Here is a 16366-nt window from a genome sequence, read left to right as displayed (position 1 = left end):
GACAGAATACTTCCGTCCTGTGATATGTTGTCTACATCTTGGTAACTGAGGTGCTGGCGGTAACCTTAAGAGCAAATATAGGCTGGGAACTGGAGACCATTGCAAGGGCCTCTTTGTAGAAATTGCCGTCTTTGTATTCGCCGCTTGATCTCCAAAGATTGAAGCGATGTTGGATAGGTTGGGCTAGAAATTCGCCCATGAACCCGATTTGAGAGGCTCTCGTATTCTTTAAGCAAGAACACGAAGACTGCCTGGAAGGCCCTGATGCAAAGTAGCTTGTCCTTATAGATGGAATAAGTATTCATTATCATCATCATCATCATCACCATAATCTTGCAAAAGGGAGGTGCTGAAAAACAGAGTATGCCGACATGCATCAAAGAGTAGACATGCATTTTGCATCTGTTGAATTTCTGTTTCTGACAGCGGCACAGAATTGTCTTCATTCTGTCTAGCTGCCATATGTTGTGGCATTTTCCAAGCGGTCTTCGAATAATGAGCCACGCAAGTGTCTGCTTCGCGATGGAGTTGATATAGTTCTAAAAGGGCTCCTAGATTAAACCGCGTCAGTGAAAACGGGTTTGGTGATGATGTTAGGATTGGTTCGACCAACTCTTTAGCTTGGACCGGATTTTGACAATGTAACTTATTCTCGATCTGCTGTAGGCGACTTGCGATGACTGCTTGCGTAAGACTTTTACCTGGAAAGTGATGATAAAGAGCTTGTGAAAGCGGCCGGAGGACAAGGGAATGATTTCGCAGGAAGACACGTAAAATGTGAGGGTCGGCGCATATCATGGATTGCACATCTTTGGCGCACTCAAAGGAACCTAGGATAATGGTTATGAGTTCTGCTGGAAGCTTCTCGAAAGGGTTGCTGGACGCCATGATGTTAGTTGGGGTTGGTTAATGATTTAAAAAAACAACCAGAAGCTACTGATGGTGGAGGGTTGGGATATTTATACCTAGGAATGAAGTTAATAGGGTTCTTCGTGAAATTTATCTAGTATGACTCTTAGCTACGAATTGAAGGACAAAGCCAGTATTAGGCTTTAAAAATCTTGCAGAACAAGAAATATTAGCAAGGTCAAAGTCCAAAAGTTATGTTTAAAATGAGTAAGGTTTATCGTTCAAGCTTTAGCATAAGTGTGTGGTTAAGACTTTTCATGATGGACCATATCCAGAAATTAATTTAGAGTTAATTAAAGTTCCCAATTGTACATCTGGGGGCTTTGAGGGGGTTCTATTCATTGATGTCGGAGTCACGATCAGAAGGCGCTTAAGCCTATGCGAGGTATTCAGACGTGGCCAAAGCCATCAAGGGTCCGTGATAGTCTAGATCGCCCCAATTATGTACGTGAAACCCGTAGCGAGCTCGCCTGAGTTACCGAGTGAAGTTAATAGGCTCGCTATTTATGTCTCATGGGTCCAGTATGTTGAGACCCTTGAGCAAATGCAGTCACGTCACGTAACCAACAACCAACAACCAACAGCCATAATCCCATGCCAGCAGTGGAAGAAGCAGAATAAATTTGAAGTGGTGCTTTATTGTTCCTGTGCTACTTGTCTCTCCAAAAATCAAATTTAATCACCCTTTCTGTAGTTTTCTATCTGACTTTTTCGTCTTGGTTTGAAAATGTACATATCTCGACTGGCTACCATTACTTCCTGCGTCTCTTTGAGTACTGCAATCACTGGTAAGAGATCTAAATCAAATGTTTTGTGTTCATTGCTAATTTATATAGTCACATATATCGGATTCTACGATGATGATACTGTCCCACTCACTGAGTTGGCGTGCTGGAAAGACAGCCGAATCGTCGAAGGTCAAGATTGGGCGACGCTAGGCGATGTCACGTATCAAATAGCGGGTTATGAGGAGATTGATAAACCCGACTCTCCATTCTGCGGCTCCTGCTGGTCACTGAGCTATGGGGATACCAGTCGATCTGTTCTTGTTCTCAACAGCGCTCAAGTCGGGTCTGGATTTGAGACTTCACTGACAGTTATGAACTCTCTCACCGGTGGCAAGGCGGGGCAGCTTGGTCGCGTGAATATTACTGCGCACCGAACGGAGCTTTTGGACTGTGGCGTTGCGACTGAGCCAACTGAGGAAGAGCGTAAGATGGTCGTTGGCGGTAATAGGTACTCCAACTGGCTTTATGACAATTTTACTTGACTAGCTCTGTTTTTTCTATTGATAACCTTACATATTATATGTGTGGCTAGCAGTTCTGTGGCCTAACTATGAGACTTGTTTCAACCAATGATTGATAAAAACGAGATACTGTAGGCCTTAGGGCAACAGTTTCCAGATCTCGCCCTTTATTTCTGTCGGTAGTAGGAGGATCAACATCAGAGAGAAGTCAAAGCCTCAACCGACCAATCGGTAGCTAAGCTTTGCCATATTAAATAAGGATTACATGTCTTTGTTCTAGCTATCCCTAGTCTTAGTAATATATATATGCCCAACGCAACAGCTTCCACTATGTCATCCTCTCTAGCCTTCTTGTTATGCTCTCTATACGATCAAATACATCATCGAATGGCTTTTTGACACCCAAATGCACATATCTTACCTCATAAGTCAAAACGCCAACATCCTATTTCCCTTGAGAATCGAGAGGAGCTATTTTCGATTGCTTCCATTGTAGGGATGGCCTCACCGTTTGCAGGTACGTCGCCCGAGAGGCCTGACTCCTCAGGGAAGTTGCTGGTCGTGATGGGTGGGTTCTATTTGGCGGGGCAGTCAATTTGAACAAGGCATATAATGTAGACGGCACTATGGGTAAACTCCAGTTAATAATTAATCTTCTTAAGCACGAGAGTTTCTCTCCCAAGACATCAGTTCCCGCAGCAGGAACTCATGGAGAAGGGACACAATGCATAAACTTGCTTCGATTGTCGAAAATAAGATACGTAGGAGAAACAACCGCCAGCGGTAAGATAATACGTAGAATGGTGTTTCCTGGACTAATGGTGATGACTTTGTAACCAGGGTCGATAAGGCAGGCCAGCCAGTGGAAGGAGACGATGATTTCTCTTCTCTCAAATACACAGCAAATTTGACTCGGAGAAAGCCACTTACCGCTTGGTTGTTGCCATACTGTGTCCAAATCGCTCGTCGGAACTCGATGAGTCAATGTGCCGACAGACTGGGGGAGTAAACACCATGCCAGAGGCCTATAAAGGAAGACTGATACGTGTGACTGCATTATGCACGGTACCGTAAGGTAGCCAGGTTAAACATGATTGGATGTATTGGACGGGTTGTAAGGGCTATAGTGAGACAGACAAACACCTCTGTAGGTACAACGATATAGAAGGTACTCTCTTCGTCCTTACCGAATGATACTCGAGGTCTTTGTGTCTATAAAAGCCTTTAATACCTCCCTCACCCCGATCAAAAACTCTTAATTCTGCTCATCATCACTCAGCACTTCTTTCTCGATCAACTACTCATCTCCAATCACTCAAAATGGGCTACGGCACTCTTGACAACGGCGACTGGCTCATGGTCGGCATGAGCATCTTCAGCAAAGATCGCTCCGTTGAGCTCCGTATGCAAGACGACGGTAAGCTCGCCATTTACTACAACAATCGCTGCGCTTGGCAGAGCACCGACCAGCAGGTCGGCAACGCAAAGGGTGCCGTCATGCAAGGTGACGGTAATTTCTGTATCTAGTAAGTCGAATATTTCTTCACCGAGGGTCCGTTGCAATATTGCTGACCGCACTTTTCCTGTAGTGACAAGAATGGTAAATCCACTTGACATACCAACACTGCTCCCCTAAGCGGCGACAACAAGACATTCGTTGCTGTCCAGGATGATGGAAACCTCGTTTTGTACAAGAACGGTGGCGCTACTTCAATCTGGTCGTCCAAGAGCAACAAGTAAGTCGGCTAGAAAAGCTCGCATGATGTATGCATTGTTGGAGGGCATAATATGGGATTGAGGCCTGGCTGAGTTGTACTTATTTGCGGTTATGTTTCCTTAGCACGTATAGCCGCTGATGCAGCCAAATCGAGAAACTACTCATTACTGTAACAAGTATCAACTTATAAGCTTACATAAATCACGTCTTTCTGAATGCAACTTGTATAGCGTATACAGCGTTAACTCCAGCATGAGGTTCTCGTTGGGTTATGTCGAGATTACCAATAGTCCAGGGTGAGATATTGTCAGTTTTATCATCGAGTCCTAGGTTAATGAGCAGCTAAGTTTCGAGGCAGGCTAATGCTGCAGTAGAAGTCATGGAACCCGTTTTAGTCATAGTGGTAGCATCCGCGAGAGCCGTAACAGTAGCAATACCGAACCGAGTAGTCGCAGAATCGGGGGCAGCCGCCGATGAGGTCTCAGCGAGGCTTGTCATGGTTGTGGTTGTTGGCCGGCAGGGGCCGGCTTTCGCTTCGAGAAGGGGGCCAGTGATAGCCACAAAGTTAAGGAGGGACATGCGAGTCATTTTGTTGTGCTGAAAAATAACTGTTGAAACGAGCGTATGCAATTGCAGATATTGCAGCATGAGTTGAATGAGTGAGTAGTGGGAGGCTACATGAGGCAAATCTGAGTTAAAAGCGTTTGAAAGACATGTTCTTTTTTAACTCTGCTCTCCCAGGTATTAATTGTGGCTCTTGAGTGAAGCGGTGCTATGATAAGCGTCATTTTACGTCTACCGATTGACATTCTCGATAATTTGGTGCAAAAGCTATCTGCCATTGACATGGTGGCGCTCCTAGTGTTGTCACACTATCGATTTCAAAACTAGGTAGGCACGTAATGCTAAATATAGGTCCCTGAAACAGCAAATGGTACCTGACAAAATTCCTGTCTGGATCTAAGACGGAACGGACCGTGATCGATGGTCGAGATCTGAGTAGGTACGTCACTTAGACAACACTCGATGACTCGAGTGCCTTTGCGCGTGTGGACCTGACTGCATGACTTGGCAAAATTAAATTCCACTGGGCAAGCAAATGGATGTTGTCTGTTGTAAGAGGGTATCATAAATACATAGTAAATAATATGAATGGGAGAAAAAAGGATTTTTGTTTTAGAAAGAAGGTGCTCGATCATGGCTTTGATAACCACCTTTGACCTGAGCTTGCGGCAAGTTCCTCAACTCTATCGAGTTTTCGTCGCTGAAGGTGCTCAGGCGCTCGTGTTGAACCCTGACCTCCTCAGTCTTCAGAACTCCGCCAGCATTCGCGGATACCTTCAACCCGCTAATGCTTTCGTCGGAATCCTGGAGATGTTCTTGCGACTCTTGCCAGCCTGACATAATAACCACGGAATTTCGGCCGTATCGCGAGTTGGGACCATATCTTCTGGATGCTCTGAGAGTTGAAGATGGGACTGTATTTCTCGTTTCGTGATCGTTGGGATTTGTACCGGTTTTGTTCTTATTGTAACTTCTCGAGCTTGACTTTAGTTCGTGGTAAAGCATTCGCCTGTCTTGGGTTAGTTCCAACCAATTCAAATAAAAAAAATAGTAAGGGCACGAAACATACAGAACGGGAATACAGATGGCCATGATAGAGGCGGCAGGTTCAGTCAGGGTCCAGATCGTGAGGTCAACGCGGTCGTAGGTGATATCGTCACTCTTCATGCTGACCACAAGGACAGACTTGACGATACCGGTGATACCAGCACTGAAAAAGACGTTAGCTCACAAGGATAAGTACTTTAGGAAGCGAACCAAACTTACATGGCACCCAAACTCATTGCAACAGCTACTCCAAGTCGCTCTCGTCGTCGCATAGTCATTCGCATCAAGATGGCCCAGGGGAGGAGTGCCAAGACAAAGTCGAGAACGGCCGAATAGTCTGGACAGAATTAGTCAACAGGGCAACCACCTTGTTAATTCTTCACCAAAACTCACAGGCAGCAAATAATTGGAACTGAAGTAGCGCCTTTGGGTCCCAGCAAGTACCGGGTACCGATTTATCGAAGACTCGGGCAAGAGGAGAACATTTGGCAAGACCAAAGATCCAGACCAAGTTCATGGAGACATTGATGGTTATGATGACGAAGATTAGGAAGTATTTCATCCATACGTTGGTGGCGATTCGGTACAAGGTGATAGCGAAGGACGTTTTGCTAGTCGTCGTTGCGATGATGCCGAAAGCAGCTCCGACGATAGTGTTGAGGTTGATCGTTTTCAAGTTTTCGTCGCTGATGGTTGCCTTGTGCCGGCCGAACCCCAGAGAGACCAAATACGTGTTGATGGCGACAGAGATCATTAGCGTTACCTAGAAGGCGGGACAGATCCACTGGTCAGCACCAACAGCTTCGATGTTGTTGATTAAGTAGGTAGAGCTCCAACTAACCTGAGCCGCGATGAGGAACCAGTCATCGTACCACAATCCTTTGCCTCGCCATCGCTTGCAGTAGACACGCAGAAACAATAGGATAAGACTTAGAAGCGCCAACGTCCAAATGGACGCAAGCAAGCGAGTTCCTCGCTCATCCTCCATTGCGACCCTGTCACAGTGGGAGCTATCAAAGACTTAAGAAGAGACAAAGTAAAGAAACAGAAAACTCAGATCATTGGGTTCAATGGAGTGCAAGAACTGTTGAAACCAACGCCGATCTGAATTCCATTACGAATCCTGGTTACAGTGGCAGATCCCTGGGTCCCGGTAGATATATATCATCGTGCTGATCATCAATTGCGCTGCAGTGCGCCAGTCATCTGTTAGCGTCAGGCCAGGAGTAACCTTGGAATGGAGGTTCCGACACCGAGGTCCCTCAGGCCATCAACAGTAGTTGTGGTAAAGATTGGCAAAACCGCCGACAACTGGGGACTTTTGGGCCGGCGCATTGATCGCGCATCCACCCGGAGAGCCGGGCTACGGCTGCAGCTAAAGCAGGACAGAGTTCAGCTAATGACGGAACCCCTTTCTGCTTCGATGCAATCCATCATTGATTGGAAGCTAACGACTTCTAACGCCACTAGCTTTGCAAGTGTAATTAGCTCGACGCTTGTGGCTGAGGTGACTCGTATATTTCATAGTGATGAGAAAGACTGTGGCCAATTGATTTAGTGAACATGCTTATTTTACAACATAAATACCCCTTTGGCTTGGACAGCTGAGCCAGGAGATGCATGCTAGGGTCAAACGCGCCGCCGAAGCCACGGAGATTTTAACAACAAATTCAGGATCCTTCGCTCTCTGTGAACAATGGACATGGTGAAACGACAAGATGCATAACGATAAATCCTTGCTGTTGCAGGTGCAAATCCACGTGGGGATGAAGGGTCAGAAGGATGATCATTACTGTACTCGTCTTCGTTGGCAGATAAGAGAGAAAAAATTATGAAGATCCGGCTCCTCGGCAGGAACGCACACACGCATGAACCGCGGGTTTGGAAATCTATCTGTTGGAAACTGAGAAATTACAGAGACAAGGTTACATTGTCTTTGTCTTCAACATTACTGGTGGGGGAATCGTGTAGCCGAGTGTAACACTAAAAGGGTGATTTCGTGGTCTCCCACGAAGCTAAGAGGCAAATCATATGGAGAATGTGGACACGAAATTTAACCTTGCTTACTAGGTCCCTAATTCTCGTACGTTGGACTCTCGTTCCTTCTCTTCTGTCCATGCAAAATCCGTTGACAGCGGCCGCGGGTTGTATTGCACAGACAAACGGTAGCTGATTGCAAGCCCACCAAAGTGTGACGCGAAGGAAGCTGGTGACAAACTGTTGTCCCTCTAGCTCCCTCACTAACTTACGAATAACCTAAGACGGGGAAAACCCGCGGTAACCGAGCAAATGCCTGAAGTGCCAAGCCGTGCTAAATGGAAATCTCTTGTCGACTTATCCACCAGCAGACAGCGGAGAAATATCCGCGCTCCCGGCTTCTGTTTATTATACTGGAGATGTCACTATTATAGGATTCATGCCCTTTCTATACCTTAATCACGCAACGTCTCCAAGCGAGCCATGACATGTTGGGTTCTTATGGGTCAAATGTCGGCCGATTCTTAGTACAGTTTGAGACATCTCCTAGCGCTCACCGGCTGGAGCTAAACCCAACGTAGTTGCTGTTGCGACACTTGTTGGTCCCTTTTCACTCTGCTTTAATGTCGAAGGGTCCCTCCCAACACCTTTTCTTTCCTTCCTTCCTTCAAACCATTTCGGAAATAAAGGGATCCGTGACAAGGTTTTGGGCTATCTGTTGGACCTAGCGTTGAAGGATCTGGTCTAAAGACCGCGGGCAGACGGTAAATGGATATCAACCACAGTAGTTATAGCTAACAAACGGAGCAACGAGATTTTAGAAAGAAGGAGATCTCCAACAAATCTGTTTAGCCGTTTGAATGACTCGAACATGCCGATTCAAGGTGGGGGAGCTGACCTGAATCGGCACACTTTGTTCGGTGCAGTCATGGAAATGTGGAAGGGATCGACAGGCCTAGTCAAAGTATATTCCTCTGAGAGTGTTTTCGCTCCTGTTCGTCTCCCACTATCCCAATGACAGACTCACGAGCCCAGTTTTCCAGGCGGAGGCCAGGGGATGTCCTTCGGATCTAGTTATCCTTCATGGGTCACCCCAAGACAATCGGCAAATTACAACAGGCATTCAGAGCAGCCATGTTGGCCGTCTTTGCCTTTCGCATGGGTAAAGCTCCGAGCATTATGCGACGACTGGCCCACTAGGCGTTTGCTCTTAAAGAACCGCTGAGCCGATGTGATCGACATGTCTTATTGCACATCAAGCCACTGATGCAAGTCTGTCTTCCACGAGCTTCTTCTTCTCCTTCCCCTTCGAGAACCTCATTCTAGAAGCCCAGCTTTTCACCCTCCAAGACAAAAGCACCCTGTCCTTTCCACAGCACGCTACAACATGCATCCAAACACGCTAAACCTGTTCCTGGCTGCTGTCTCAGGCTTGACGCTCTCAGAGGCATCTGTTCTCCCGCTTCATCCTCGTGCAGGACCTCCTGGCCCTCCTGGTGTTGGTCCTCATGGTCATTCTGGGCCTAGAGGTCCTCCCCCCCCTGGCCCCCCTGGCCCTCCTGGTGCTCATCCTCCTCCCCCTCCTCCTCCCGGTGTCCCTGCTGTCCAACTTCGCAACGGTACCTACCATGGCAAGCACAGTGATGAGTTTAACCATGATCTCTTCCTTGGTATGCCATATGCCCAGCCTCCTGTAGGCTCTCTCCGTTTCTCCTCCCCCAAGGCTCTCGATGAGGCCTGGACTGGTCACCGAGATGCTAAGGAGTTCGGATGGATGTGCATCGGTTACGGTTCCGATACCCAGTCCCTTGGTAGCCCTGTTAATGAGGACTGCTTGACGATCAACATCGTTCGTCCCTCAGGTGTTGATGCTGGAGACGAGCTTCCTGTTGGCCTTTGGGTCCACGGTGGTGTAAGTCCTGACCTTGACAAGTTTTAACTTTGAGCTATTACTAACACGTATGATAGAGCTACACCAACGGTGGTTCTCGTGACCCCAGGTACAATCTCAGCTGGATTGTGGACCAGTCCGTTAAGGAGGGTAAGCCCATCATTGCTGCCTCCATCAACTACCGTGTCTCCCAATGGGGTTTCCTCTTCAGTGACGAGATGCAAAAGGAGAACGCTGGCAACCTTGCGTTCAAGGACCAACGCATGGCCCTCAAGTGGCTCCACGACAACGTCGCTGCCTTTGGCGGAAGCCCCGACAAGGTCACAGTCTGGGGAGAGTCTGCTGGTGCTCGATCCCTCGGTATGCAACTTGTTGCGTACGACGGTCAGCATGACGATCTTTTCCGTGCCGCCATCCTCGAGTCTGGTAGCCCTGTTGCTCTTTTCGGGAACGCTGCCTCTTGGCAGGACTACTACGACGCCCTTGTCAAGAAGACTGGATGTGCCTCTTCCTCCAACACCCTCGACTGCCTCCGTGAGGTCCCTTGGGAGACCCTCAACAACATCTTCAACAGCACCACTGCCCTCAGCGTCCCTACCCCTCCTCTGACTGCTGTCGTTGACGGGGACTTCATGACTGCTCAGGCTCCTGAGCTCCTCCGCTCTGGCAAATTCGCACACGTTCCTCTCCTGATGGGTAACAACTTTGATGAGGGCACTGCCTACGGAAAGAAGGGCATCAACACTACAGAGCAGTTCCAAACTTGGATCTCTAGCCTCGGCCTTGATAAGGATGCTGTCGCTACTGCTACCGAGCTCTACCCCGACGACCCTGAGAAAGGCATTCCCACCTCTTTCGTCGGCCGACCTCAGAACGAGTATGGTCTCCAGTGGAAGCGATCTGCCTCTTTCGCTGGTGACTTCCAGCAACACGCTGGCCGTCGTCTCTTGGCCGAAACCTTCTCTGCTGCCGACATCCCCGTCTTCACTTACCTCTGGAACGTTTACGTCAACGGCCTCCCTCCTATTCTCGGAGCCACTCACTTCCAGGAGGTTGCTTTCGTTTTCAACAACGTCAAGGGTGTTGGCTATGGTGCTAACCCCTTTGAGGGCAAGCCTGAAACTTTTGTTCAGCTCGCTGACCTCATGAGCAAGATGTGGGTTGCCTTTATGCACGACATTACCCCCAACACTGTTGAGACTGCCCCTGCGCATGTCGCCTGGCCTCAGTACTCACTCGAGGACCCTCTCAACATTGTCTTTGACGTTAACAAGACTGGGCTTACCTACACTGCCGTTGACGACACACATAAGAAGGAGATTTCTTTCCTCCTCGAGGATGTTTTCGCTTAAACAAAAGTCGTAAGCGCTATAGCATATTGACCAGATATAATGTGTAATGGGCCTTGTTCTGTCTTCCACCCAGAGACATGTTTTTCAGATAGACTAGGGTAATCTGGCACCCTGTATTCATAAATAGACTCTGAAAAACCTTTTATGATAACGCATCCAAAAACGAATGATATCACTTCATCAAAATGGTCCTTGCATGGATACATACTCGGCACTTAGTAGCATTATATTCTGACACACTATGATATGTTCCTTTTAGAGGGAGAGCTGGCTGCCATCCGCACAGCTCGACAGAAGCTTCTTTCATTGCCTAATTACCTATATCATATGGTTGAACCGTTGCTGCACTAACCTATACAGCGGCTCTATTATGTATTTATTAGAAACTTTAGTCAATTTTGGAAGAACCTTATTATTGTTTTATCAGGTGTTAGATCTATACTGACGTATTAGCATTATCACTTATAATACATATTTAGTAAATTGAGAAGGACTGCGCTTTGGTTCAGAGTTAAAAGAACGTATGTAAAAGTATATTTTCTTTTGCCCGACACATCAAACTGTGCATATTTCTCAACTGATAGATATGTTGCCGAGTTAACTATAATCTAAATACCGAACAAAAATCGAGAATATTGACAGGGTGCCATTTTAAATCTTCCGATAGCTGATGCTTGTGCTGAAAATATGCACAGCCACTGTAGCCCTTTACTCTCGGCGTGTAAATACCAGCTGGCATTCGTCCTAAAAGCGGAACTTGTCAGTATTGCATCGTTAGGGGGATACTTGTACATACCTCTAGAAACAAAGTAGCAAACACTCTGATCTCCTCAGACTGACTAGTTGCATGATGGACCCAATCGAGTTCCAAAGACGCCTTCCCAATCATGGCGGTCATAGTCAGAGGAACATACTTGCGAGCTAGACAATCGTGGGGACCAGCTCCAAAGACAAGCCAATTTTTGGTCTTGGTCTCAGCATCACCTGTGATCCATCGCTCAGGGTCAAAGGTTTCGGGATTCGGGTACACTTGGGGATCATGAAGGGCGGGGTAGCAAGAAGGTACGATCATGGAACCTTTTGATATCGTATAGTTGGGCGTGACGGGGAATGTCTTGGTGGCCTCGTAGGGCACAAAGATGACGGGAGGACGATATCGAAGGAGTTCTTTGATGACTGCATTGGTATAGGGAAGTGACTCCAACATTGATAGCTCGAAAGGCCTTTGCTTGTTTCCGCCACGGACACTGAGGTTTTCCTCTCGAAGACGGTCAAGCACATCAGGCCGTTGGGCAAGGACTTGGAACAACCAAGTGGTAGCACTACTGGAAGCATCCTGCGAAGCGAACAAGAAGGTGAACATGGTTTGTCCGATTTCCTCGTCTGTAAACTCGCGAATGAGATTTCTGGGCTTCTCGACATCCGCTTCACCAGCGGCAATACGATCGTTGTACCTCTTAGACTCCATCATATGAAGAACCCATTGATCAACAATACATTTCGGCTCACCACCGGCGGCCATGTTTGATTTGCAAGCAGCGGCACACGACGCGAATTCTGCCAGAACAGCATCTGCCGTGCGTTTGCCTCGCCAACATTTGGTGAAAGGTATGTATACAGACAGTGGAACATTAACGAGCTCGAGAGCGGCAGTGACCTGATAGAAGTCCTCGGCAATCTTTTCGACAGCATCTTGCGAAATGTAGTCACCGAAGAAAGTCCGGCAAGAGAGAGCGCAGTTGATCTCTCTGAAGAGACGCATGAAAGCCATTGGCTTCCCCTTGTTGGCTTCACTTGCTACGATGAAACGCGCGAAGTACTCATCGTATACCTTCTCCTGGACAGGGAGATAAGTACTGATAGCTTTGTTCGTGAAGAGGCCATTGAGTCCTCGGCGATACTCGGTGTGGGCTTTCCCCTGGAGGAAGACCCAGGCGCTTGGCCGCAGGAGGGTCTCGGCCATGGGAACGATGCATGGTTTGGCGAACGTGGGGGACTTGAAGACTTTGTGTGCGATGTCTCGATCAGAAGCGAGAACAACGAACCTGACATGGTATGTTGAGTGTGAGTAGTGGCAAAATGATATATTGAACTTACTTGTGAAATACAGATACGCAACTCAGAGGACCACTAGCCCATTGGGCAAGGTAGGCGTCGAACTTGGGATAAAGTGCTTGAATGAATGGTCCCATGAATGGAATTTTGAATGCTGGGCCGGCGATCGAACCTTTCCGCCAAAGATACATACACTGGTCGTATGCTATAAGGACAGCAATGATGGTGACAGCTATCTCAGCCTTGCTGTATCTTTCAAACCAGCTGGAGAAGAGGCCATTCTCTTTGGATATGTCAGTTGCTGTTGAGAAGGACACATTGGCGGACGCCAGGCTGGCCCCATACTCGAGTATCGAAGCCATTGTTGGCTAGGTAGCTATAACATAAAGAGGTATGGTTGACACTATCATAAACTTAGGTGAGGGCAGAGAGTTCTTAAATACATTCCAAGTCCAAAGAAGGAAGGCCCCAAGCGACCGGCCAATTGAGCAGTCAGGACGGATCGGTTCTAAGAACAAGAATACGAAACATGCTGTCTACAGAGATAGTAACTAGTAATGGTAAAAGTCCAGAATTATCTGCCAAGTCACGCCAATATGCCTGCTTATTTAGGGGTGAGCTGTGGTGGACTGATATCTGCAACTTCGAGATGTCCGGTTATGGACTAGACTCCGATGTCTGAGGTGGGGAAGACGACTGATGAAATGTCGGGTCAGATCTGTCTTATTCGTCAATACATCGTAATCCCAAGAATTATACGTGAAGCGAGTACCCTATTGATGAAACCGCTGGCTGGCTCGTTCGGTCTCGCATTATGCACAATGTGGTGATCTCGAGTATCGTGAGCTCGGAGAAATACCCCAAGCATAGATCAACTAATATCATTGCTTGTATCCGTTATCTATTCAGTGTTTGATCTGAATGTTTTTGCTGGGTTGTTCCGGAAATAGCCTGATTGTGATCCTCTTTATTGCCTCAATTCACAATGCCGCTTAGGCATTCTAGTGGGTAGCAAAAACGTTAACATTTGTGCTTTAGGGTGCAAAAATAAATAGTCTAAAAAGTATGGTTTAAGTAGTATAAATTGGCCTACTAATTTCGTCTCTTGTCCTTCCAGCAGCCCCCTGATGGCATCTTCAACCAAGCGGAGACTAATACATTATTGGTCTAGTCTCCGATCCAAGACATGAATCCGAATACGCGATGCACGATTGACGAATCGACGTGTCGTGCATTTTTGAAGGGAGGCGGTTGAGTCAGATGACAAGTAAAAGCAGGGCAAAAAGCGTTGTACGTATGATGTGAATTGAGGAATATTATGTGCGTTCATGTTAAAATACCTGCCCACTGTTGACGAAATACGTCTGCCCTCTCAGTTTCCAGCCATAGAATATTCTTCAAGTGAATGACGACATGATCCCATGTTTGTAGTCCCAAAGCATTCGAGGCAATCCTGGCTGCGTAAGTTAGCCACTGGATTTCTGTTGGGTCTGTAGCTGAGACAATGGCGACGGAAAGAACCCAGATTTGTAGAGAGCCAAAGAGGATGCCCCCAATCTTTCCTGCCAGAGGCTGGAGATGGTCTTTAAGCAGCTGAACAATGTTGTTGGAAAGCTCTGTATGCGTGTAATATGTTGTACCGTGAATTATTAGCATGTAGAGTGTCATTGCGCATCGTAGACATTCGGAATGCGGCGAAGTCCTGTATGGTGGCATGAGTAGGAGCTTATGGACGACGAAACACGTCAGATCATGAAGCTCTGTGCCTAGCAGACTTGAAGCATCTGGTTGATGTAGAATACCGCGCAGACGAGTAAACACGCCCGCTATCTCGGGTTGCAGATCAAGAGCCTGCACAACCGGGTCTGGCGTCTCCAAAAATGACGACGATAAGAGCCATTGAAGCGTTGGGCTGACTCCGTCCCCCGTGCCATCTTCATTCTGAGTTTGGTATTGGGGAGATCCTGTGACCAGTAATGATACCCTTAGGAGATTATGTTAGCACTTCGTCAATCATGAGAGACGGTACCACGCACCAAGCTATCATCCTAGCCGTCAACGGGCTTGCCTGTTTGACTTGATCAAGTCCCCCACGGATTCCAACAATACGTTTAGCACCCTCTATATGAGCTCTGCTGGCACTGATGTTGCCTTTTCCGTGCTAAAATGAAAGTTAGTAATCAAGAGTAGCTGCTCGACTCAAATCACTCACCTCGATAGCAGCCAAGGTAACCACAGAATTCAAAGTCTCATCTTGGATTGCCAACAAGCCACTGCCGATCTTATTTCGTATCAACGATACAGAATCAGCCATGAGAAGCTCCGATACTGGGAAGCCTCTTTCAGCCCGACGTTCTTCATCCAGTGATGCCGTTTGTATCGACACGTGAAATAATGCTGGGTCTGCTAAAGCAAGCGGCCACCACGACACGATGAAAGGATTGGAAGCCATATTGAGGTCAAGAGGATAGTATTGGAAGGAGATATTTGAGAGAACTAGGAAAAAGTCAGATATCGGTCTTTGGTTTGGGTCCAGATGTTTGATATTACAATGTTGTATCAATCGCTGAACATGAACTCCAGGTAGTCTAGTTGTTGGGTATGAGTCAAATGGATCAAATGACGCGCTCACCGGCGTGGATAACGCCATTGAACTGTGATGATAGGCATCATAGTCGCGGTCCTTCGGGGGGGATCGCCTCGTTCCAGCTTTGTCTACAGATTTGCCTCGAACCGACGGTTCCGGTATCGTCGACAATGATGAAGATAAAGGCTCATTTGCGTAAACACACGTGACTTTTCTCTTGACGCATCGAGAGCACTTGGGTGTCCCAAGATCGCAACTATGCTTCGCTTTTGCACAGGCGTTGCATGATCTTCGGAGAGACGTTCGCATGGCTAGCCGAGAGGAGTTAGGTAAGCCGTTATTTGGGGTGGAGGAGGAAGTTCGCGCATGTTCGTTAACTGGAACGTGGGTAGCGTTGAAGAAGAGTGGAGTGACATGGGAAGCTGACAGTTCATGATGCGGTCTAACCCGAGTCGGCTATTAGCCCTGTCCTTTCTTCTGTTGTTGATTGATACCTGACACTTCTGATTGCCGATCATGCTACCCTACATAGGCTTCTGCGGAATTGGATGTCACCTCGTGATTGGAATATGACGAATTTCGCAAGCATTACTGTTTTTGATGAAGAACGTATGCACGAACTGAAACGCCTGGGGATGGCATCGGCAATTGTGCGGCACTTGATGTGTCTAGATTTGTATCTGCAGGTCATATTGCTTTTCCTGCTCAAGTTTCAAATTAGAGTCGACTAAGTAATTATGGAGTTCACGCAATGTAGATCAACCGTGGACTTGACAGGTGGATATTGAAGCCAGCTGTGAAGTCGCAAACTAGGGCCCAAAACGTTAAGGACGGTCTTGGATACTAAAAAGACCGGACTTCAATGCTACCCACGGGTTTTGGGGCTTTTACGATCTATCAGAATACACTTGCAAAATCCTCTAACCCCTTGGTTTCGAGTTGATGGAGTCGCCGAACAGCAATACCGGACGAACTCTTCAAAAGAAAGAAGTTAATTGGCATGGGGAAGCCTTCCAGG

The 16366-nt window shown here is 47.3% G+C and overlaps 8 protein-coding genes across 8 annotated transcripts; 3 read left to right on the top strand and 5 right to left on the bottom strand.

The window, feature by feature from the left end:
• Positions 1-282: 282 nt before the first annotated feature.
• On the bottom strand, positions 283-888 carry EDB82DRAFT_475431 (uncharacterized protein; the record flags this gene model as incomplete). Its single annotated transcript, XM_065608039.1, has 1 exon — positions 283-888. One exon carries the CDS (start codon positions 886-888, stop codon positions 283-285), a length of 606 nt encoding a protein of 201 aa, XP_065464880.1.
• Positions 889-1486: 598 nt separating this feature from the next.
• Positions 1487-2179, top strand: EDB82DRAFT_536624 (Cerato-platanin-domain-containing protein; the record flags this gene model as incomplete). Its single annotated transcript, XM_025735249.2, has 2 exons — positions 1487-1697; positions 1746-2179. Exons 1-2 carry the CDS (start codon positions 1637-1639, stop codon positions 2177-2179), a joined length of 495 nt encoding a protein of 164 aa, XP_025585975.2. The 5' UTR covers positions 1487-1636.
• Positions 2180-3478: 1299 nt separating this feature from the next.
• Positions 3479-4014, top strand: EDB82DRAFT_475429 (mannose-binding lectin; the record flags this gene model as incomplete). The annotated part of the gene is made up of 3 exons (XM_065608038.1): positions 3479-3684; positions 3796-3894; positions 3999-4014. The coding sequence occupies 3 exons, from the start codon at positions 3479-3481 to the stop codon at positions 4012-4014; spliced, it is 321 nt and encodes a 106-aa protein (XP_065464879.1).
• A 62-nt stretch (positions 4015-4076) lies between these two features.
• Positions 4077-4463, bottom strand: EDB82DRAFT_524751 (uncharacterized protein; the record flags this gene model as incomplete). Its single annotated transcript, XM_025735247.2, has 2 exons — positions 4077-4201; positions 4262-4463. 2 exons carry the CDS (start codon positions 4461-4463, stop codon positions 4077-4079), a joined length of 327 nt encoding a protein of 108 aa, XP_025585973.2.
• A 364-nt stretch (positions 4464-4827) lies between these two features.
• EDB82DRAFT_174984 (uncharacterized protein) lies at positions 4828-6566 on the bottom strand. Its single transcript, XM_025735246.2, has 5 exons — positions 6328-6566; positions 5880-6249; positions 5706-5823; positions 5509-5649; positions 4828-5448 (listed from the first exon to the last, which is right to left on the bottom strand). The coding sequence occupies exons 1-5, from the start codon at positions 6472-6474 to the stop codon at positions 5052-5054; spliced, it is 1173 nt and encodes a 390-aa protein (XP_025585972.1). The 5' UTR covers positions 6475-6566; the 3' UTR covers positions 4828-5051.
• Positions 6567-9061: 2495 nt separating this feature from the next.
• EDB82DRAFT_499675 (Alpha/Beta hydrolase protein) lies at positions 9062-10857 on the top strand. Its single transcript, XM_025735245.2, has 2 exons — positions 9062-9375; positions 9432-10857. Exons 1-2 carry the CDS (start codon positions 9136-9138, stop codon positions 10704-10706), a joined length of 1515 nt encoding a protein of 504 aa, XP_025585971.2. The 5' UTR covers positions 9062-9135; the 3' UTR covers positions 10707-10857.
• Positions 10858-11366: 509 nt separating this feature from the next.
• EDB82DRAFT_174954 (cytochrome P450) lies at positions 11367-13301 on the bottom strand. Its single transcript, XM_025735244.2, has 3 exons — positions 12804-13301; positions 11503-12751; positions 11367-11450 (listed from the first exon to the last, which is right to left on the bottom strand). Exons 1-3 carry the CDS (start codon positions 13121-13123, stop codon positions 11415-11417), a joined length of 1605 nt encoding a protein of 534 aa, XP_025585970.2. The 5' UTR covers positions 13124-13301; the 3' UTR covers positions 11367-11414.
• Positions 13302-14087: 786 nt separating this feature from the next.
• Positions 14088-15213, bottom strand: EDB82DRAFT_475425 (uncharacterized protein; the record flags this gene model as incomplete). The annotated part of the gene is made up of 3 exons (XM_025735243.2): positions 14088-14745; positions 14798-14922; positions 14974-15213. The coding sequence occupies 3 exons, from the start codon at positions 15211-15213 to the stop codon at positions 14088-14090; spliced, it is 1023 nt and encodes a 340-aa protein (XP_025585969.2).
• Between the last annotated feature and the right edge of the window lie 1153 nt (positions 15214-16366).

The sequence above is a fragment of the Fusarium venenatum genome (genome assembly GCF_020744135.1).
Source record: "Fusarium venenatum strain MPI-CAGE-CH-0201 chromosome Unknown EDB82scaffold_2, whole genome shotgun sequence".
NCBI lineage: Eukaryota > Fungi > Ascomycota > Sordariomycetes > Hypocreales > Nectriaceae > Fusarium > Fusarium venenatum.
This window is presented reverse-complemented; position numbering and strand designations above follow the sequence as displayed.

Excerpts from the sequence above, each read along its gene's own strand:
- EDB82DRAFT_174984 (XM_025735246.2), bottom strand. The coding sequence starts at position 6,474 with ATGGAGGATGAGCGAGGAACTCGCTTGCTTGCGTCCATTTGGACGTTG. Across the intron at positions 5,824-5,879 it reads GTTCCAATTATTTGCTGCCT|ACTATTCGGCCGTTCTCGAC; the intron begins GTGAGTTTTGGT and ends AATTCTGTCCAG. Across the intron at positions 5,650-5,705 it reads GCAATGAGTTTGGGTGCCAT|TGCTGGTATCACCGGTATCG; the intron begins GTAAGTTTGGTT and ends CGTCTTTTTCAG.
- EDB82DRAFT_499675 (XM_025735245.2), top strand. The coding sequence starts at position 9,136 with ATGCCATATGCCCAGCCTCCTGTAGGCTCTCTCCGTTTCTCCTCCCCC. Across the intron at positions 9,376-9,431 it reads GCCTTTGGGTCCACGGTGGT|AGCTACACCAACGGTGGTTC; the intron begins GTAAGTCCTGAC and ends CACGTATGATAG.
- EDB82DRAFT_174954 (XM_025735244.2), bottom strand. The coding sequence starts at position 13,123 with ATGGCTTCGATACTCGAGTATGGGGCCAGCCTGGCGTCCGCCAATGTG. Across the intron at positions 12,752-12,803 it reads TGCGTATCTGTATTTCACAA|GTTCGTTGTTCTCGCTTCTG; the intron begins GTAAGTTCAATA and ends ATACCATGTCAG. Across the intron at positions 11,451-11,502 it reads TTGCTACTTTGTTTCTAGAG|GACGAATGCCAGCTGGTATT; the intron begins GTATGTACAAGT and ends TTCCGCTTTTAG.